The sequence below is a fragment of the Arvicanthis niloticus genome, chromosome 21, assembly GCF_011762505.2.
Source record: "Arvicanthis niloticus isolate mArvNil1 chromosome 21, mArvNil1.pat.X, whole genome shotgun sequence".
Lineage (NCBI taxonomy): Eukaryota > Metazoa > Chordata > Mammalia > Rodentia > Muridae > Arvicanthis > Arvicanthis niloticus.
Genome location: NC_047678.1, coordinates 42,012,844 through 42,033,782, shown reverse-complemented (window position 1 = coordinate 42,033,782; position 20,939 = coordinate 42,012,844). Strand labels below are relative to the sequence as shown.

General features: G+C 56.1%; 3 protein-coding genes across 6 annotated transcripts in view; 2 read left to right on the top strand and 1 right to left on the bottom strand.

Moving 5' to 3' along the window:
- The window catches only part of Ccdc13 (coiled-coil domain containing 13), a 43,922-nt gene extending 39,071 nt beyond the window's left edge, over positions 1–4,851 (top strand). The window contains exons 15-16 of the mRNA XM_034484181.2: positions 425–539; positions 1,260–4,851. Coding sequence (XP_034340072.1) covers positions 425–539; positions 1,260–1,419 — 275 coding nt within the window. The 3' untranslated portion in view covers positions 1,420–4,851. The remainder of the gene's footprint in view (positions 1–424; positions 540–1,259) is intronic.
- Positions 4,852–5,924: 1,073 nt separating this feature from the next.
- Hhatl (hedgehog acyltransferase like) lies at positions 5,925–12,998 on the top strand. 4 transcript variants are annotated; one of them, XM_076917612.1, is made up of 13 exons: positions 5,925–6,184; positions 7,381–7,537; positions 7,678–7,796; positions 8,036–8,103; positions 8,515–8,628; positions 8,758–8,952; positions 9,186–9,395; positions 9,567–9,735; positions 10,081–10,225; positions 10,335–10,370; positions 11,974–12,175; positions 12,457–12,598; positions 12,773–12,998. In XM_076917612.1, exons 3-13 carry the CDS (start codon positions 7,691–7,693, stop codon positions 12,895–12,897), a joined length of 1,512 nt encoding a protein of 503 aa, XP_076773727.1. In that variant the 5' UTR covers positions 5,925–6,184; positions 7,381–7,537; positions 7,678–7,690; the 3' UTR covers positions 12,898–12,998. The 4 variants fall into 4 exon arrangements, with proteins under 4 accessions (XP_076773727.1, XP_034339591.1, XP_076773728.1 ...); XM_034483700.2 differs by lacking the exon at positions 7,381–7,537 and having other exon boundaries at positions 5,927–6,184; XM_076917613.1 differs by lacking the exons at positions 5,925–6,184; positions 7,381–7,537 and adding an exon at positions 6,210–6,881.
- Positions 12,999–13,162: 164 nt separating this feature from the next.
- Positions 13,163–18,927, bottom strand: Klhl40 (kelch like family member 40). The gene is made up of 6 exons (XM_034483698.2): positions 17,573–18,927; positions 16,491–16,651; positions 16,095–16,202; positions 15,815–16,000; positions 14,336–14,482; positions 13,163–13,735 (listed from the first exon to the last, which is right to left on the bottom strand). The coding sequence occupies exons 1-6, from the start codon at positions 18,722–18,724 to the stop codon at positions 13,624–13,626; spliced, it is 1,866 nt and encodes a 621-aa protein (XP_034339589.1). The 5' UTR covers positions 18,725–18,927; the 3' UTR covers positions 13,163–13,623.
- Between the last annotated feature and the right edge of the window lie 2,012 nt (positions 18,928–20,939).

Genomic DNA, 20,939 nt, shown 5'->3' with positions numbered 1-20,939 from the left:
GGCCTCTAAGCCTGGTCACCCATAGCTTCCTAGTATAAAGCTACTGGGCTCAATGGAGTCCGTGGGGAACCAGGGTGTGGGGGACCAGAAACAGGAGCAGCCTAGGCTTGGGCTCATGTCCCAGGCCAGCCTAAGGTCCCACTATCTACTCTTGGTACAAACAAGTGACAGAAATGAGGGGTGGAGGTAGATAGCCACGTGAGGGCCACTCTGCACAAGCAGGCAAAACCAGGGCTGGGGCAGGGGGCGGGGGGCGGAGGAGGGTGGAGGAGGGCAGAGGGCAGAGCCTGGGTTAGAGATGTAGAGAGCAGTCAGGGAAGCCTTCTAGGCAGAGGCAGCCCCCACACCTGCTCCCTATAGTGGGGAGAAGGGAGAGCTTGCACAGTTCTGACCTCACTACAGAGTGTCTGCTGCTCTTCCACAGTGCCTCCTGCTGCCAGCACCAAGCCCAACTCAACTGGAAGTGCCAAGAAGGACTCATCCTCCACTCAGCTTTCCGATATGCCCATGGAATCCCAGATAGAGGAGCTGAATGCCAGGTGCTTCCTGCCCAGCCTTCTGGAAAGGGTAGAGATACCTGTGCAGAGGCTTCCTGGTCAGAGGGACCATAGCTCGCTCCCTTGCACCCAGGACCTCCACTTACCCAAAAGGATGCCCATGCTAGGACTGGCCTCTGGAGGGTTCCACGGTGCCCTGAGGACCCATGGTTCCAAGGAAACCTCTACCAGTCCTGGGCTGTGCTCTTGCATTCTCCAGCAGTTACCTGTAAAGAGGAACTGAGGGGCCAGGTGCAGCCCAGTCAGCAGAGGGCTGTCACAGCAAGCACAGAGCCCTGGCTCAGTCCCCAGTGCTGTGTACAAGGGTGTGGTGGTGCACACCTGTGATGCCAGCACTCAGCAGTGGTGTAGCATGACACTCAGTTCAAGCTCACCCTTGGCTGCTGATGGAGCTTGAGTCCAGCCTGGGAAACATACAATCCTGTCTCCCCCCCACCCCCACAAAAGAATCGTGTGTGTGTGTGTGTGTGTGTGTGTGTGTGTGTGTGTGTGTAAAAAACAAAACAAAACTTGGGAGCTTCTGTCAATAGTGTGAATAGGCCCAGAGACAGATCCATTTGGTGCATGTCGCCTGGGGGTCCAGAGAAGAAAGGCAGATAGGTGAGAACCCTGTACCTGCACCATAGCTGCTTCTCCAGGCCCTGGGCCCAGAACACCTGCTGCCCGGCTCAGTGCACTCAGTCCCATCTCCCTCTGGTCCAGGCTGGCCATCCAGATGGAAGAGAACGGGATACTGAGGGATGCCCTGGGCAGTGCCCTGCGAGGGAAGGAGGAGGACTTCCGCATGTACCACCAGACGCTGGGCCAGGTGAAAGGGGTCTTCCTGCAGGCGCTACGGCAGCAGAAAGCCAACAAGCAGTAGAACGGAGCTGTTAGCTCAACTCCTGGAGGACCAACACTTGAGGTCCAGGTAGCACCCACTCGGCTCCTCCCAGGAGTGGTTCGGTGTCCTAGCAGAGCAGGCAAGCTGAGGATACCTGAGCTGGGGCGGTGGCCGGCCGTTCCTGCTGGTGTGTTTCCTCGAGCAGGTGCTTTTGTCTTGCCCTAGGGCCTCTCCAGGGTCCTGGGATGCTATGGGTCCTCCACACATAGACGAGCCCCTTGGTGCTTCCTGATGGAGTATCCACCTGGAGCCAGCTAGCCCTCCCTTGTAACCCCTCCCTCAGGCCCTAGCACCCACCTGGCCATCTTTGTGCGCCCAGGCTCTCGTGTACTTCCTGCACAGGGCAGAGCCGTGGGCTTGGAATAACATGTCTACTTTCACAGTCACAACAGCTCTGGTGAAGTGTGTTCCTGCCCCTGCCAGGGAGACCTGGTCCTTGGTAGGTAGATAGGGCTTACAGGTGTGGGTCCAAGACACCAAATAGAAGTTGAGTCAATAGGTCATTCTGGTGGTCCTGAGTCCAGAGCTAGGGATTCCAGCTGAGTGAATGCCCAGAGCTCTGGGTAGCCCCAAGGCGCCACAGCTCCACCCATAACTGCTCCCGGAGGTACAGTCAGAAGGCAATGCAGGCAGGGCTGGGGCATACAGTGCACGGGTGAGACAGTGGATCTTAGTACGTGGGCAGTGTGTCTTCATGATAATGTGAGCTAGAGGGTGTTGCAGGAGCAGCCCAGGACACTGTCATCTCAGTGACTATAACAGTGTCATCCTCTTGGCTGCAGCGCCATACAGGCAGGTCTATGGCTATCAACACATTCCCTCCCATGAGACACAACCACATGTGTAGCTTGTGACAGTACTCTCTCTGGAAAGCTTGGGTTTCCTGAAGCCCCGTGTGCTTAGCCCAGTCTCGGGCCACCCAGAGAGTCCTGAAATCTCACAGCCAGAGGCAGCTGAGACATTTAGGATGAGGTGGCAATTCCAGTACCATCCCAAGAGTCTTAGGGAGGGAGAGTGCTCCCCTGGCTGCTTATGCAAGCAGCAGGCAGAGAGAGGACAAGAAGGCTTGTGCTGGGAGGGGACAGTATGTGTCAATAAAAAGCAGGAGAGTCGTGGACATCTTCTGCAGGTGCTGGGGAGCCTGAGAGAACTCTGGACATGTGGGGGTGCAGGGGCCAGGCCTGAGCAGGCAAGGATCAGCCAGCCTCCCTTAGAGCAGTGCAGGTCTGCTGTGGCCCCTCTCCTGGGCCCCTCTCCTGGGCAGCTGGAGGAAGGAGAAAGCTTGTGCAGCCTGAACCTTAGCTGGGAGCCATGCAGCTTCATCCCATTCAAAAGTAGCATGGCTCTGGGCAAATCATTTAATCTCTCTACCTCAATCTCATCTACCTTCATCTGTGAAATGGGATAGCACTAGAAACCTTGTTCAGAGGGCCATTCACAGAGTAAGACATTTAGCTGATGACTTCTGTGCAAGGAGAAGTGTCTGTAGTCTGGTTTCATCCATGCCAGTGAAAGAGTGGGAGGGGAAGAGGTCCTGCTGCCAGATGCCACATTGGCTTCCATTTGTACCCTGTGGGGTGACCTGGCATCCTACAGAGGTTTCTCTGCATGGGCAGTCCTGACATATGCCAGCTCCTGAAGGCACTGGACTTAAAGGCCAGTGAGTATAGTTTATAACACCTCCAGGCAACCTCAAACAGTTTGCGTGGGGCTTTGTGCCAGGGCCCATCCCCCACCTCTGCTGGCTGAGGTAGACCAGATTCCCAGTGTCCCTCACTGCCCAGCACACACTAAGTTAGGACACTCAACGTGTGTGAAGCAGCAACCAGCACTCAGTAAACACCCAGTCTTTGTAGTCTCCCTCTTAAGTCCACACACACTTGCCGAGCAGCATCTGAGGTGCTGAGGTAAGGCAGACAAGCTCCTTGGGCACCAGCGGAGCAAGGTTGCAAGCTGCGTCCAGCTGACCCAAACAAACTCCATTGTTACCAGGCCCTCTCCTCATCCCCAGAGAGTCCAGGACAAGGTGGCATTCCGTGGGAGTTTCCTAAAGCAGCCTGTCTCACACCCAATCCCCAGGAGCCAACCGCCCCCCACCCACATGCCAGTGAGCCTTGCCACATGCTGCCTCTCCCGCTGTCCCTGAGCCTCCACATACATGCAGCTCACCTCACTCCTCCACTACATAGCACGCACATAGCTATCACACCCAGACACCGGCCAGCACACACTGCCATAACATCCAGGACACTTGTCCACACTTTTACTTTAAGAAGCTTTTACTTTCATACAAAAGGCTTTTACATACTTTTACATACAAAAGGCTGAGCTGGAGAGCCCCGGTCCCTCTTCATAACTTTCTCATGGAGCCTTGAGGCATCAGGAAGTAGCTCTCAGTCCTGTGCAGGTCTCAGTCCAGTCAGCTTCCAGTCCCTTGTTTGTTGGGCCAGTGTCCCACCCTACAGCCCCTGGCACAAGTGGAGGGGCTCACCCAGTCTCTACCCCTCTGCCTTCTTCGCACAGGCCAACTTCCTGTATGCTGCAGTGTCAGGGTCGCCAGGCTGCCACTCCAGGGTGGGCCCCGCCTCAGGGTCTGGTTCCTTAGCGCCTCTCCGAGCTTGTGCCCACAGGATCTCTCAAGTGCACAGAGAACCCAGTTAACAAATGAAAACCAGAGGCCCAAAAACAGTGGCTTCAACTTTTCAGCCTTAGCACTTCCTGAGGGCACTACGTTGTGTGGCACCTCTCCCACACAAACACATCTACTCACCCCAGAGGGAACTGACCAAATAAGGGCACCACCGAAGTCCAACCCGGTAAAGCAGTGAGCTTTATTGGGGTTACTTACAGGAATGTGGGTGAGGGGTTACAGGAGCAGAAATAACTCAGTGACAGCTGCATCACCAAAGTTCACCCCAGCACAGTGACCGCTCGCTCACAAGCTAGGAGCCTGGAGCACACTGCACAGCCTGCAGGCATCTCAGCGGGTTGGAGAGTTCCCCTTCCAGGTGGCTCAGTTGACCTAAAGCCCTTCCAGGTGTCTTGGTGCTTCTCAGGGTGTCTCCGCAGCCCTTACAGTTAAGTTGGGGAGGGTGGAGCCTATCTAATCAGTTTCAGGGACTCGCTGAAGCTTCTGAGTTGTCTGCTTCGTTAGTCATAAGGAGCTTCCTTCCCTGAGGATGAAATGTCTCATCTCAGAGGACACTGCTACACAACACACCAAGTGCATGGCCTGCCCACGGTGGCCTCCCCTACTCTGCTGTGGACAGACTGAGTTCTCATGCTGTGGTGCTGACCCTTCCAGAGGCTTCTGGAGCTGACCACAGCTGTACCACCGTATGCCTGTTTTCTTTCTACCAGCTGGAGATGGTCCTTGCGGATTGTGGGGACATTAAAAAGAATTACTCTGCACGTGTCCTGGCTATTATTATTTACTATTCATGATAACCACTAATTGTGCCTCAACACACTGCTCTGGTGTCAACTGCACCTGCCCAGAAAGCCAGAACCTTGCTTAACCTCCCCCTCTTCCTTTGACCTTAGCCTCCTACAGTATCTGGATCCCAATCACATCAGCAGACAGCCCCTCACTGCAGCCCTCACCCAACATGATGGCCTCTCATTCTCGCTCAGGAGAGTATGTGTGGTGCCCTCCCAGCTGCATCCTCTGGGCCCATGTGTCTGCATTTCTGGGAGGAAGCTCATGGCCTAACTTCCCAGGGTTTTTACAGGACCCTGCTGGGTAGAGGTATACCTGTCCTGTCCATCCTCAGCTGAGCTTAGGATGGGAGGTCCCAAGTCCTTTCCTCAAGCCCTGGTACATGAGAGGAGCCACACATCCAGACCCCTCTACTGTGGGGATCTCATCCTAGAGGAAGACTCGAGCAGAGATCTCCCGGGGCCCCTGCCCAGCAGGGGTGTCAGTTGCATTCTGATTTTACATTATGGTCTCTTGCCTGCCATTAAGAGGACACCATCCATTCCAGGTGACCCTGATGTCACCCTTCCACCCAGTCAACTCTGGGGACAAGGCTTGAATCCTGGAGCCTCCAGCACCATGGTCCTTGCCAGTACCAATTCTACCAGAAATGCCAGCTCTCCCCTAACACCAATGCCTATCTAGTCCAGGCTCTTGTCATGATCGAGATGCAGGGCAGGTACTAGATAGTCCTGCCCTGGACACCCTTGAGAGGTCACAGGTAAAGGCTGCGGCTGAAGTTCACAGAGCCCAGATATGCAAGACTGCACATACAGTATACGGCTGCCCAGGCAGTGGGGGCAGGGCTAACTAGGATTCTGCAGAGATTGCCTGGAGGGCTTCCTGGAAGAAGAGATCCTGGCACAGCACAAAGGGAAGCACAGGCTTTCCAGGGCTGAGGAGAGGGAGGTCAAGTGAGGCCCAGGTGCCCCTGCCTGAGCCTGTGTCCCCAGACACCCCTTCTCCCTCTCATCACCCCCACATCCTCCCTGCCACTCCCCGCAGCTCCCTGTGGCCAACAGTACTGCAGCACTCGGCTCTGCTCCACAAACGGTTTGCTCCACTCCAGGAAGGCCACCTCCTCCTTCCCCCCACCTCCGGCTGTCACCACTCACCGCTCTAGCCTCCAGGGGGTGGGGACCCCAGAGCTGGACACACCCCACCGTAGCCCCACAGCTCAGCCAGCAGGACAGACTCACGGTCGGACGCAGGACCCCGGAGCCCCGAGGTGGGCAGTGTGCCAGGGTCGCTCACAGCCTCTTCAAGGTCAGTGCAAGTTGGGTGTGCAGCCCTTCTGGAGCCTTTGAGGCCTGTGGGTCTCAGCCCAGAGCCCTCACCCAGACCACGAGCCCCAAGGTGGGCTTCACTCCAGGTGCACCTGAGCCAAGTGCTGGGCAAAGGGCACCCTGGGTCCACAGTCAGCACAGGTCCAGGGGTCCATCAGGAGGGACCCCAGGCTAGGGGCCAGCCCCCTGCTGAGGCCTCACTGGGGACACTCCCCACCGGCCATGGGGAGCTAAAATTGGAAACTGACGAGTGGGAGGCAGCTGACACAGCTATTTTGTGCGCTCTTCATCCGCTCCGGTTTCAGTCTCCTGCTCCACTAACCTGATCCTGTGCTTCCCTCCCCCACCCTACTGATGAAGAGGTGTCTCAGCCCTCCAGCCACAGTGCAGAGGCTGCTCAGGAGGGCCAGGCCCAAAGCAAGCGGGGCCAGCAGTGGTCTGGTCTGAGCCGGGACTCACCAGGAGCACCTGCCCTTTAGAGAAGCTTACTGGATGGCCTCACTGGGTCCCTGACCCTTTCTGGCCCACACCTCTTTATGTAGCAAGGAGCGGGATCCCAGAGCTCTGGCTGCAGTGGAGAAGATAGATCTTGGGAGATCTTGGGTTGGGGGAGATGGGGTGACCCTACCCATCTCCAAAAGGGCACTGCATCATGTTCCTCTTTCCCTCAGTTCCAGGTCTGAACCTAGGCAGCCATTGGAAGACTGGAGGCCAGGCTGAAGAGGGTGGGAGGGGCTTAGGTACTGGCCCAGACCCCAGGGATGGCCCAGCAGGGTAGCCAGAGGGAGTGACCAGACACATCCTGGGCCTGATACCGGTCAGCACCTTGGACAGCAGCCAGCACCCTCCCAGTTCCTGCCTGGTCCAGCTCTGGCCACTCTGGGGCCTCAAATAGCACAACCTCCAGCCTGCGGCAAGAGCTGAGACTACACAGCACTTCACGGGGGACAGTGGGTGAACACAGGCAGGGACCCGAGATAAGACAGACTCACGGCTTGGTGGAGGAATGGGGTCAGACAGAGCCTGGAGATGAGTGAGTTTAGGAAGTTGGTGCAAGGGCAGTTCACAGGATCTCAGGGCACCTTGTAGGCAGGGCTTTGCCTAGGCTAAGGGACGCTCACTAAGAGATGGGGAAACTGACAATGAGTTACAGACAGAGTCTCCTCCATGGGAAAGACCCCATGGTTGGGAAGTCTTGCAGGAACCGTTTGGTGTCCCAAACCTGTCAGCCCATCAGAGAAATATGAAGGAGAGGACGCTGGACTGTGTGAAGTCTGGACTTTGGAGAATCTTCTAAGAAAGCAAGATTGGGAGCTGCAGAGGAAGGAAGGAGGTGCCTGGGTGGGAAGATATGCTGACAGAGTCCCCAGGGGCTGAATGGACCAGTCTCCTCAGAGGGCTCCACAACCCTAGTGAGGGTCCATGGGGGGGCGAGGCTGGGACTGGGGGTCTTCACTCATGGTTCTCCTTCAGCCCTCTCCAGGCCATGGGCGTCACGACAGCACTGCCCGCAGCTGAGCTCGGCCTTTACTCCCTCGTGGTGAGCGGTGCCCTGGCCTATGCTGGCCGAGGCCTCCTGGAGGCATCACAAGGTAACAGGGGGTCCTGGGACAGGAGCCTGGAAATCCTCAGAGTTCTGACCAACAGACCAGGAACTTGGAGGCTGCAGACCCTGAGGATTCTCTAGGCCCTGGGTTGGAGCACAAGTCCAAATACATTTGAGAGCCCTGCAGCCCAGAAAGCTTGCCCCGCTTCCCCACCTTCCTCAGGTGGGGTGGCCCAGGGAAGGCATATAAGAGGCCCCTACTCAAAAGCCACACTTTGTTCTCAGATGGGGCCCACAGGAAGGCCTTCCGGGAGTCTGTGAGGCCTGGATGGGAGTACCTGGGCCGGAAGATGGTAAGTTTCCCACGATACTCAGGTTTCTAGCCCTTGGACACACCCCACCCCAAGTCCTCCCCTACTCTCTCTTCTTCCTCATGTTCTCATGCTGTATGGCGAGGAAGGCTCTGAACTTCAGGACCTTCTGGCTCATTTAGGATAAGCTGGCCCACTGGTTCCTGCCTTCCAGAACTATGCAACAGGAGTGGGGGTGGGGTAGAATGTCAGGAATGAGCAGAGTACAGGGGAGCTTCAAGGAGCAGGCCTGTCCTTTGGGGCCTTCATCCATTCCCCGTTCCTGGACACCTCCCTCAGAGTGAGGGCAGACACCTATAGCCACGATCCTCAGAACATGGGGCAGGAGCTCTGATTGGCTCTTCCGGCTCCACGGCCCTCACTGCCTTACTGCTTCCGGCTCCGGCTGTCCAGGACGTGGCTGACTTCGAGTGGGTGATGTGGTTTACCAACTTCCGAAACATCATTGTCTTTGCCCTCTCTGGACACGTGCTGTTTGCCAAACTCTGCACAATGGTGGCGCCCCAGGTGAGCTGGGCCTCGGGTACTTGGCCTCCTCCTGTCTGCCCCTCCTTCATCCCGAAATGCCGTGGGAAATCCATCCCAGGGTCTCCTCCCATGTGCAGAGAGGTTAACTGGGGCGGCTCGTGTCCACAGCTCCGCTCCTGGATTTATGCTGTGTATGGAATCCTGGCTGTGGTGGGCACAATGGGGCCGTGGTACCTGCTGCTGCTGCTTGGCCACTGTATGGTCCTCTACGTGGCCTCACTCTTGGGCCAGCGCTGGCTGTGCCTTGCCCTTGGTCTGGCCAGCCTGGCGTCCTTCAAGATGGACCCCGGGATCTCTTGGCAGGTACACAGGAGTAGAGGGGGGTAGTGTTGAGACCCCAAAGGTCTCCCCTCTAAGCCTTCGAGTAAGGTGACCATTTGCACCCCAGCTTATCCTTCGCTCTGCCACGTTGCTGAGCTAAAACCAGCCACTGTTGCCTGGCAGGGCTGGGCCCAGCTCCTACGAGAAGCTGGGAAGGGGCTTTTCCCAGAAGCTCGGATCTGCTAGTGAGCCGGGGGCTTGCTGTCTCCTTCCAGAGTGGGTTTGTAACAGGCACCTTTGATCTTCAAGACGTGCTGTTCCACGGGGGTAGCGGCTTCACCGTTCTACGGTGCGTCAGCTTCGCGCTGGAGAGCTGCGCCCACCCCGACCGCCGCTACTCTCTTGCTGACCTGCTCAAGTACAACTTCTACTTGCCCTTCTTCTTCTTCGGGCCCATCATGACCTTTGACCGCTTCCATGCTCAGGTGAGGGGAAACCCCGTGGGCTCACAGAGCACGGCCGGCCGGGTCTCCTTTTCCTGACTTCCTGTCTTAGACATGGCTCCCCAAGCACGGGCACCCTGTTCTCAGGAAGCTGTGTCTCCTCTCCCCAGGCCATTTGTGGTTCCCCTCTCAGACAGGGCTCTGCCCCTCCAGGTGAGCCAAGAGCCAGTGAGGCCAGAGGGTGAGCTGTGGCGCATCCAGGCCCAGGCGGGACTCAGCGCGGCAGCCATCGTGGCCGTCGACATCTTCTTCCACTTCTTCTACATCCTCACCATCCCCAGCGATCTCAAGTTCGCCAGCCGTCTCCCAGACAGTGCTCTTGGTGGGTCCCCGGAGCAGGGTAGAGGCAGGGCCGTCACTTCCATGCACTTAGCACCCACGAGTGCTAGCACTCAGAATCGAGTCTGAAATGTGTAGGGTGCACGTTTGCTTCATCACGCAAAACCCTTACTCTCCCAAACTGCGGGTAGCAATTGAGGGTGTGGCTGATTTTCATGGGTCACTGGGGCCTGGCACACACCTCTTAGGAGGTACAGGATCTCCGTGGAGGTGGGAGTGGGACAGAAACAAGACTCTGTCCATGGGAAAGGCAAGGCTCAGAATTTGGTTGTCTATGTGGGGGTGGTCAGTGCACTGACCCCCAGACAGTGATGTCACCTGTCCCTAGCGGGCCTGGCCTACTCAAACCTGGTGTACGACTGGGTGAAGGCAGCGGTCCTGTTTGGTGTCGTCAACACTGTGGCACGCCTAGACCACCTGGACCCACCTCAGCCTCCTAAGTGCATTACAGCGCTCTACGTCTTCGGGGAAACGTGAGTGAGGAGGGTGATCTGTCGCTGGTCTCCGCCCCTACTCCGCTTTGTTGACCACACCCAAAGGCTCGGCATCTCACAGATTGACTCTCATATGCTCTCCCCACAGGCACTTCGACCGAGGCATCAATGACTGGCTTTGCAAGTGAGTTGGAGAACAGCATCAACCTTCCTGCTAGGTGGTCCAACAGGCTCGCTGTAGATTGTTTTAGAGATTGGCTCTGGGCCAGAGGAAGCAGGCGGCAGTGAGGAGGCTGTGCCGCTACCTGGGTGACAGACAACTTTGGACTCTGTGAGGCCCCGGAAATGGTGGGAGTAGAGACACAGTTGGCAGCTTGGTATGAGGTCATTTAGTAGGGCAGCGCCCAAATTCCTACCTGACACCCAGGAAGCTGGACAGGACACTTTCACACAGAAATGCCTAGTTGACATTGGGAGCACATACTTGTAGAGACACAAGAAACATCTTTGTGAAGAACTGGGGGAAGGTTTAGGCCTGAGAGTATGGACTCAAGAGAAGTCCAGAGGACTGGTGGTCCTCCATCCAGTGAGCATTAGGAGTTGGGTGAAGGGGGTCTCCTGCACCAAGCTCAGAGAGCCCAAGTCCTAAGAGGGAGAATGAAGTGAGGAGGACCAAGGGGCAGGAAGGTGGGGCCACAGGGACGCTGGCAGGGACTAAGGAGGGATCCAGCAGAAAGGCACGAAGAAAGTGGTCATCAGGAGAGGACACATGGTCCCCCGAAGACAGAGGTCAGCCTTGAAGAGCAGGAGGAAGAGAGGGATGGAGGGGTGGGTGAGTGGGCAAAGAGGGAAAAGACCAAATTAGTCACAGATGCTGAAGCAGGCAAGGGTGCCAGCCGAGAGATGCAGTAGGCCAGGGATGTGGTAGCCATTTCCAAGTGGGAAGATGAAGCTGAGTGAGGAGATCTCAGGAAGGACTGGAGGGAGAGCATTTAAGATCCAGTATCTGAGGAGGTGGGGTGGGTGGGGAGTGACTAGCGTTTGCCAGGGTGGGTGAGCAGGAAGAAGCAAGAGTTTGTAATGACGGTGGCCTGCTGTGAGCCTGTGGGAGGTGGTAGAAATTTGAGAACTATAAGGCCAGTGGACATGAACAGAGGAAGCTTCACTGGGCAGAGTAGGAATTTAGAAGGGGTGGGATGTCAAGTTAGGGTGTGATCCTGGGAGGGTGTGGACGAGGTAAGGTGGGGAAGAAGGCTGTGGAGATGAGGTCCGGGAATAAAAGGCTGGTGTGTGGCAGGCAGTATGGCAGGCACTGTGTGTAGAAATGAGAGGAACCCCTGAACTACAGTAGTGGGGTGCAGGGCGTGGCAGGGGTCATGACCCAGCAGAACTGATAGAACTTGCGCCTTGGATGTTGGAGAATCCTGACGACAGCCTACAGCCTGAGTAACTTCCGCTGATGTATGTTCGGCTGAGGTGGGACTGGGGTCTGGGCACTGGCTTGAGAGGAAGCTGGAGAAGCAGTCTCTGGAGTAAGATGCCTCGTAGCAGATGAGTAAGGAGACTGAGCCAAAGACACAGGCTTGGGTCATGTACAGACTGTTTTGAAAAATCTCTGGTCTAGGTGGGACACAGCTGGGAACTTAAGAGAAATCCAGCAGCAGATATGACAGTCCAAGTTTTGGAGCTGTGCAGGGGAAAATGCGAGGTCCAGAGGTTGGCGTACCATGCACCACCTCACTGTGCGTCCTACACTCCTGAAGGCTCTTCTCCCGTCTTCCCTGCAGATATGTATATGATCACATTGGTGGGGATCATTCCACCGTGATCCCAGAGCTGGCCGCCTCCGTTGCCACCTTTGTCATCACCACTCTGTGGCTTGGGCCTTGTGACATCGTCTACTTGTGGTCTGTTCTTAACTGCTTCGGTCTCAACTTTGAGCTCTGGGTACAGAAGCTGGCAGAGCGTGGGCCACTTGCACACATGGAGGTGGGTAGGAGGTTCCAGGCTGTGACTGGCTGGGATCAGCCTAATAACAGGAGATAGTGGCGTGGTGCTTTCTGGAGTCATCCAGGCACACTTGGTCCCTGGTCCAGAACTTTCTCCCTAAGCCTCCCTTGTTTCACCCAGTGGGAGCCTGGGTCTCCCTGATGTCTGAGTGGCAGGGCCTGGCTGCATTAGCCAGCACTTATCATCCCTCTGGGCCTGAGTGACTGACTGATCGTGTCCCTCTCTTCTGGCCCTCATGTTGACATATTCTTGTACGGCAGGCCCGGCTATCAGAGCAGATGTCTCGGAGGGTCCGGGCCCTCTGTGGGGCTGTAAACTTCTGGGCTATCATCATGTACAATCTCGTGAGCCTGAACAGCCTTGAGTTCACAGAGCTGGTGGCCCGACGCCTGATACTTACAGGTAAGGGGCAGAGTGAGAGGATGCAGCATGTGCCCAACCTCACAGGAAGGACACTCTGATCTACCTAACACACAGGCGACACCCTAGCACCCGAGGGACTCAGCAGGGGTGTGTGATGTGAGGCAGAGTCTCTAGGACAGGATGCTCCAGGTATCATGGCTCCTTCTCCAACAGGCTTTCCCCAGACCACACTGGCGGTCTTGTTTGTCACCTACTGTGGTGTCCAGCTGGTAAAGGAACGTGAGAGAGCCCTGGCATTGGAGGAAGAACAGAGGCGGGACAAAGAGAAGCTGGAGTAGGCATGGGAACAGAGGACCGGGATCTGTTCAGCTGCTTCTAGGCACCAGGCCCAGGCCATGGTGCCTGACCAATAGAATAAAAGACTTTTCTACCATAGTAATCTCCTGGCTCCTTGTCCACTCTGGGCAGAGGGTTGGCAGTTCCAGGCTTTGGGGGAAGGGTCATACACAAGACATGATAAGGTGTCCTGTGAGCACAGGACCACCCACTTGAAAGCCCAACACTGGTATAATCAAACCTTTAATCCTCAGCACTCTGGACCCTGTTCTTTTTGTTTGTTTGTTGTTTGTTTTGTTTTGTTTTGTTTTTTGGTGGCAGCTGATTCCAGACCCTGGGCTAGATGCTCAGAAAGCACTTTATTGTTCCTGAGATTCCTAAGTGAGGTCTGGGTTAGCACAAGAAGGTGCCATCAATGGAGACACTCCCATTTGACTGGCACGGGTACTGAGTCCCTGGGAAACTCTATGGCACACACAGCTAGCCTGGGCAGGCCAGGACACAACCTGGGATGCCAGCCTATAGCTTTGCAGTCCTTGAGAAGACATGGTGACCCCAGAGGGACACTGAGGAGCAGGCAGCAATGTCCCTTTCCTGACTGAAGTGTCCTTTCTGACTCACACTGGGAGCCAGAAGGGCTCTGGCCTCTCCCAGCTCCTCTCTGGATCCCACGATGCTTATTTTGAGGCCACAGGACATGAAGGAGGCTCAGTGAGGGTCCCGCGCGTTCACATCTTGGTCAGGCGAAGCACGTTGAGGCGTACAGGGAGGAAGGTGGCGCCAGCCGCGTAGGCTATCTCCCGTAGGACCCCCTCCCACTTTTTCTCATCCTCGTTGAATCTGAGGGGAAGGGAAGGTGGAGACGGGGATGGGAGCTTCCTCAACTGAAACCAGACAGGGACCCAACAGTGTCCTAGGCCACCTCAGAGTATGTCTGTTTCTAAATGATTTTCATGTGAGGGGAATCCCCATAATGGACGCCCTAAGAAAAGACACCCTGAAATCTAAAGCAGCTCCCTCTCAGGAAAAGCCACCTCCCGGGTCCCCACATTCCTCCAAGTTCACCACTCTCTGGAGGACTTCCAAGCTCCAACTCAGTTCTCTTCTCCTCTCTGCAAGAAGTTCCCCGACATGACCACACCAGAGGAGTGTGTGGAGAAATAGCTCTTGGAGCCTGGATCCAGGTACCTCCCCCTCCAGGCTCACTCTTCTAGACAAAGCACCTCAGAAAACAGGGAGAACAGACTCTGGGCCTGTGTTCTAAGCTGAGGACTGGCTCCTGTCTATGACCTGCTGGTGCTCCACAATGGGGCAGGCTACCACATGTCACTCTCCTCGCCCCCAGGGATTGGTGAGAAGCTGAGGTGCAGGAGGACTGTTTGGTGACCTTGCTCTGACACTACTCAGGATCCCCCCTCAGATCCTCAGGGCTGGGCTTACCTCCATATGTCATTGAGCTCCGTAGGGACCAGCTCTCCAGACTCTGTCTCCAGAGTGGCAAAGCCGCCCAAGGCATAAAGAGTACCAGCCAGGCTGACCAGGCTGAGCGAGCTGCGTTCCTGTGGGAAGGCCTCAAAGGAGGTCCACCTGGGAGTGGGGAGAAGTAAGTAGTCCAGGGCTTCAGCAAGCCCCACCATCTCCGTACCCATCACCCCTTGGGAATCCAAATTCTAGGTTGCAACTGTCTCTGGGAAATCTACAGTTCACTAACCTTCAGTCATCTACAATGCTCTGATCATCGCAGCCCTGCTCCTCGTTTCCCCTTTGACCTTTGATTCCCTTCCCATGCTCTCTCACGCTCTCCCATGCTCTCCCATGCTCTCCCCCTCCACACTCCCTTCCTCATCACCCTGCCATTCCATCCAACCTGCATCGTGAATGGAGGCCCCCACTGTCCATCTTGCTACACCTGTGACCTCAGTCCCCGGTGTTGCTGAATTCGGGCTCAGGTTGTGGTTACCTCTGATAGCCCGGTTCTTTTGCATACCCTCTGTCCCTCTTCTGATAGACGTCCTGATGGCTCTCCTGATGTCTTCAGTCCCTGGCATTCTGCTGTGGGGAGCTCCTCCTGCACACCCCCAGGTACCCCGAATCTACATTTGCTGAATGGACTCTCGATTTGCTGCCTGATGCCAAAGACAACTGGCCTCTGAGACTTACTCAAAAGCAGCCATGTCACCCTCTTTCCCATGCAACACCCAACCCACCACTAGGCCCAACACCCAACCCACCACTAAGCCCAACACTGAAAACCTACCACTAAGCTCCAAGAACGCCTGTAGGTAATGCGGCTCCTCTGCCCTGCCCATTCCTAAGAAGCCATGCTTCAGTGCCTCTCCCTGACCTTTCCAAATACACCCCCGGCTTTAGGACTCTGTCACCCCTTGTCACAGCTACAAGACCCCTCTTTCTCTGAGAAATTTCTGAATCTTCTGTCCCGTGACAGCCAGTGTGGCGTAGAGCCGAAGCCCACAGGAGACATTTCACTGGCCTTAATTAACCCTTCACCTCTCCCATCCCAGAATCTTCCCACACACCTTTACCCACAGACCTCCATTCTGAGCACGGCCTTTCTTCTGGGGAGCCCCACCTTTTGGTGTTAAGCACTCACTAACCACCATTTTTGCTGGGTGGGTCCCGCTGGCTTCTGTTTCCTGAACTGACCCATTGCTACAGCGTCAGAGCGAGTCTGTGGCCTGGTAGCAGTCCCCAGATGAGAAACCCGTCAACCCCAGACCCCACCCTGGGAGCCCTTCTGCAGATTCTCCTGTAAGAAAGCCTTGGACAATGAGAGGGGCTACTTCTATGCCAACATCCCAAATTAACATGGGGACCTGGACCTGTGACCCTCAGTAGGGCAAACAGGGCTGACACAGATGCACGGCCACAGAGGAGGGAGGGGCGGGGCAAAGATCGTACTTGTTGTCTGCGATGTTGTACACTTCTGTGGAGCTGGTAAGCCCTGCGTCTGTAACCCCTGCGGCCACAAAGATGCGGCCATCATGCACCGTGGCCCCAAAGAGCGATCGGGCTGTCTGCATGGGTGCTAGCTCCTTCCATTCAAACTTCTTGGGGTCGTAGACACACATCTTGTTCAGACATTTCCTGTGGGGCGGATGGGGTGAGTGAAGAGAGAGGCCGGGACAACTGCCTGCCCCTCCGCCACACAGAACCTCCTCCCCATCAGGCTGAACCTCACCTGTCTTTGCCTTTGCCGCCGATGACATAGACAAGATCCATGTGGGAAAGCACGGCGTGACCGTATACGGCATAGGGCAGTGGGTCTGACTCGCCCCATTTGAAGGACCTGAAGGAACAAGTGCAGCTCGAGCGTGAGTCAAGTCTGGCTCTCTGTATTCACACCCACAACGCACATGCAGACTGCATTCAGTACAGTCCTGGAGCCCCTCCCTTGAGCTCTCGGGCCTTCAGACCAGCCCACCTGCCTCTCTGCGCAAGGGTTATCTTCAGGTCTTCACCCAATGGCTGTGCACCTGTGCAGGCCTCCTGGCTACAGCTATGGTCCCAGTCCCACCCTAGGGCCCCTGTCTCAGACCATCCTGACCCCCAAGGTGGTCCCACCCTGCCCACTCACAGCCTGTCGTAGCACAGTACTGAGTCCAGGCTGTCTTCGCTGTCCTTGAGCTCCCGGCCGCCGACCACGTAGATGGCATTGAGAGCCTCCCCCAGGCCGAAGAGGCAACGAGGTGAGGGGAGAGGTGGCATCCCCAGCCACTCAGAGTCCAAGTGGTCAAACTGTGGGCGGGCAGTAAGTATCCTTGGGTCAGCCATCACCAGCCTCCTCTGCTTACCTCCTGGTCCCCTCTAAGAGGGAGGTCCCTCTATGGCTTTGGATCTTTGGTGACCATCTGTTCAAGGCTTCCCCCCCTTAACATCTATAGCCTTCCACGCCACCCTCTGTATCTGCCTAATCCCGTGGTTATAGGCACACGGGGCCCACCTTGCAGAGTTGTCCAGTAGCTGCACTGTGTGAATACTTGCTACAATTTAACCTCTGAAACTTCTCCCAGCCAGCCTGGGAGAGCTGCCCCTCACCTCCTCCAGCTGTGAGGCCTGTGGGCTTGACCTTGGCACCCAGATGCCCATTGGCTCCTGCCTGCTTATACCAGCTCACCTGACACTGCTCTGTCATAGGATCACCAGTCTGGGTTACCAACAGTGCTAACTAACTCCCTTCACATCTCCAGATGTCACCCGGCTGAAAACCAGGCTGACAAGGGCAGGCTGTAGGTTCTTCCTCCCTGAGGTCTCACAGTCCCATCCTTAACCTGGACCACCTTGCCTGTCTCCCAGCCCCTGCTGAGATTCAGCTTTCTCCCCCAGAAAGAAGATGGCAAGGTGCTCTCTGTATGAGAATCTGTTCCCCATCCCCATCCTGGCACCTCTGCCAAAGCCCTGCTTATGATTCTTCTCGCTGTCTGGGACCCCCAAGCCCTGTGCCCGGCCAGACCCTCCAGCCCCCTCCCCCCTAGCTGTACAGTGAGCCTAACACAGATACCACATGTATGCAACGCTTTGGAAACCAGCTGTAACTCTTGCCCCTTCAAGCAAGTGGCTGTCAATCAAAGATCCTGGACCCAATGACAGTCTCCAAGTAGACATAGGCCCTTCCCAGAACTCAGCACTATTCCCTCCCTCCCAAGGCCGGCCAGGCACCTGCAAGAAGTAAGCACTCATAGGGTCCTCCTTGTTGTCCTCATTGTAGAAGAGGCCACCGGCCACGAAGACTTGGTTCTCCTTGGTCACCAGACTGACATGGTTCTTGGGGATCTGGGTAGACAGGGATGCACAGTAGCATTCATTGGCAGCTGGGTCGTATGCCACGGCGCCCTCCTCACTGATCATGAAGATGAGATCCTGAAGGAACATGCCGAAGCGCAGGGTGTCATTAAGGATCCCTGGCAGCACTCGGTCCTCATCATCCTCAGCCTTGGTGTCCTCTGTGCCCTGTTTGGCCTCCTTGGCCCGAGCTGTCTGCTCACCCTTCTCCTTCTTCTTCTTGCGCAGTGTAGTGAGGCGGCCCTCGTGTGCATCCTTCACCATCTGCACCTTGCGCAACAGCTCGGGCTGGGAGCGCACGAGTGGGTGGCGCTCCACGCGACTCTCCAGGAATGCACGAGGCAGCAGGCGGCAGCGAACGCTCTCGAAGACCGTGGGCAGCGCGCGCTGACGCTCAGCCTGCGCCTCGGCATCGCCGCTGCTGGCCCAGCGCATCACAGCCTCGAACACAGCCTCCTCCTTCTCCACGTTCAGGCCGTCGCTGGAGATGATGGCGATCAGCTCGTCAGCCGAGAGTCCCAGGAAGTCGTTGTCGCGCGCCACTAGCGGGAAGCGCGCGCAGATGAAGTCGCGCGCGGCTACAGCCAGACGCGCACAGTCCAGAAGGAGGCCGAGGCGGAAAACAGCCAGGCAATTGGCTAAGCACAGGCGCTTCTGCAGGAACGACACGCAGATGGTGAAGATGGACGGGATCTGGAATCGATGCGCAGCAGCAAACAGGTCCTGCACGCTTGCCTCGTCCAGCGCGATCTCCGATGTGTACAGGTAGTGCAGCACCTGGGACACTACATCGGGCGACACCTCCTCCAGGCGTAGCTCTCCCGCGCCGTCTGGCTCGGCCAGGAAGCGCGCGCGGAAGTAGGGGCTGCAGGCGGCCAGCACCAGGCGGTGGCACGGGAACTCGCGCTCGCCCACGCGCACTACGCAGTCCAGGAACTTGCCGTGGTCCAGCATGTCCTTGAGGCCGTCCTGTAGGAGGGTCTGTTGGTACAGACGCTGCTCCTCGGCCTGCTCCAAGCCCAGCGTCATGGTGAGGCTCCCTGGAACTCAGCAAGTCTGTGTCGAGGCCTGTTCTGTACACCTATGCTGTCCTGTACGGCTGTGCACTGACTGTACAGCTGTCTGCACTGGGTTATATATAGAGGATGCCCCAGACTCTGTAAAAGGAGCCGCCTGGCCTCCTGCACATGACGCACAGGGGACAGCTGGGCAGAGGCTTTCTCCCTGAGCAGCTTTGAGTCAGCGATGGGGGCTCATGGGGCGAGGGTGGGGTGTGTCTGGGCCTTTCTAGAACTGGAAGCCTCTGGATTCCTTAGTCTAGAAATGTTGCTGCCCACGAAGAGGACTCTAGCCCCTCTCCTTTTCCCCCTGTCCTCCATGCTTGTGTGCTCACAGCCTTCCTCACAGACCCGTATCTTATGTGACCACTCCCGGTTACAGTATGTTTGGGTTTCCAGCTTGGTGATCATGTCTTTGTCATTGGCCATCACTGTTTAGAGACCCCAAATGGGAAGGAGTTTCCTCTGCCCGAGTCCAGAGACCTTCCTTTAAACAAACTTCTTAAGTCAATAAGGGCAGCTGTTTCTCTGTTGGGCCTCAGTTTCCTCTGCCATTCAAGGAGAGAATGGAGCTGGAATCCAGGATCTCAGCTCAGCTCTGCTGAGCGCAAGAAACCCTGGGGGTAGCATGCTCCAGGGTGGACTTGGAGGTGTCAAGCCTGCTAGAAAATTAATTTCCTAGGATTTTACTATTTGGGGGTGTTTAGACCTTCACATTTTTTAACATTCTAGTGGCATTCTGAATTGTAGTGTCCAAATGGTGGAACGTCTAAGATTTCTGACTACTGCTCAGTGACTCTGTCCCATTGTCCTGCGTCCACTTGAGATCTACCATGTTTCTACCTGGCCTTGAGGCCCCTGTAGCTGTCTGTGATTTGAGGAGTTGAGGAGTTGAGGCAGGATACCCAATCTCAATCCCCACCTTGCTCTGGACTCCTGTCCACCCCCTAAATCTGCACATCGACTTCAGCCTCCAAGATTAACGAATTCTCCAAGCGCCAAAAGCTGCAGCTGTGGGTTAAATTTAGCCCTGGGACACTGGTAGGAGGCGTAACAGAGCGCTTCCCCAACCATGCCTCTGAGTCACTTGTTTATAACCTTGGGCCTGTGGGGGGATAGGAGAAAAGACGGGGGCGGGGGGGAACTGAGTCACACGTCCCTCCTATGAGTCCAGAAACGTTACTGCCTGTCCCTCCTGAGTAGTGACAGTCACTCAGTTCTTGAGGGGCACGTAGCTGGACAGGCTCCTGCCCACCTTTCTGCAACTTCAAGGGCTAGCTTAGGGCAGGCCAGGAGGGTTTCCATCCTTATTGTAGACAGTAAGACATTTCTAGGAAACATCACCAGAGACTTCTGGCTGCTACGTTCATGGGCCAGAGCAGATGTGCCCACCTCTGACGTCTTGGGGACCTTCTCCCCAAGTGAACAACAATGTCTGTGATCACAGCCTCACTTTCCAAGGACCTGAACAGAAGACAGTGACTAAAAATTAATTCATACCCACCAGATGACTTAATGTCACATTTTGGGTTTATGACAGAGTCTACCGTGCTCATTCCCTACCCAGGCTTCCCAGTAGACTATTTAAATGTGACTCGTTCATCCATCCAGAGCCTACTGTGTATTGTAGCTAACACAGTCTTGAGACTTTTGAGTCAGTTGTGAATACTGCCCCTATGGAGCTTACATCTGCTGGGGTGGGCAACGTGGGGGGAGAGCACATAAGTATCACTGTGGCACAGCAGGTGATCGTGAGAGCTACAGACAGGGGAAGCAGGGGCAGCAACAGGTGGCTTCACAGCAGAATAGTGGAGTTGTTCCACCCCTGCCTCCAGTAGAAGACACCCCAGGCCTGCTGTTTCTGACCCTACATAGCAACAAGGCAGTACAGGAAGGCTCGTTCCTGTCATAAACTAAACCCGCATGCCTCGCAAGTCCACGCAGGGACTGCACAGGCTGATGAAGCAGAAGCCCCACCAACAGCAAAGCATCCAGGGGATGTACTGGCTTGCACAATGGGCCCGACACTCATTCTCCCAGTCAGAGGCACTAAGGAGGTTGGCTTGAGGAATCCCTAGTCCCAGGCAGCCCAAGTGGAACAGGATGGAAAGGATCTGCACAGCGTCTGACAGTTGCACCATCCTTTGAACTTGAGTTTGCAAACACAGACCAGGTCCAGACTGGAG

Bases quoted from the DNA above. Each gene is read 5' to 3' on its own strand.
- Hhatl (XM_076917612.1), top strand. From the start codon at position 7,691: ATGGGCGTCACGACAGCACTGCCCGCAGCTGAGCTCGGCCTTTACTCC. The intron at 7,797-8,035 runs GTAACAGGGGGT...CTTTGTTCTCAG, and splicing joins CCTCCTGGAGGCATCACAAG to ATGGGGCCCACAGGAAGGCC. The intron at 8,629-8,757 runs GTGAGCTGGGCC...TCGTGTCCACAG, and splicing joins GCACAATGGTGGCGCCCCAG to CTCCGCTCCTGGATTTATGC.
- Klhl40 (XM_034483698.2), bottom strand. From the start codon at position 18,724: ATGACGCTGGGCTTGGAGCAGGCCGAGGAGCAGCGTCTGTACCAACAG. The intron at 16,652-17,572 runs GTGCCTGGCCGG...GCCCGCCCACAG, and splicing joins TGAGTGCTTACTTCTTGCAG to TTTGACCACTTGGACTCTGA. The intron at 16,001-16,094 runs GTGAGGTTCAGC...TCCGCCCCACAG, and splicing joins GGCGGCAAAGGCAAAGACAG to GAAATGTCTGAACAAGATGT.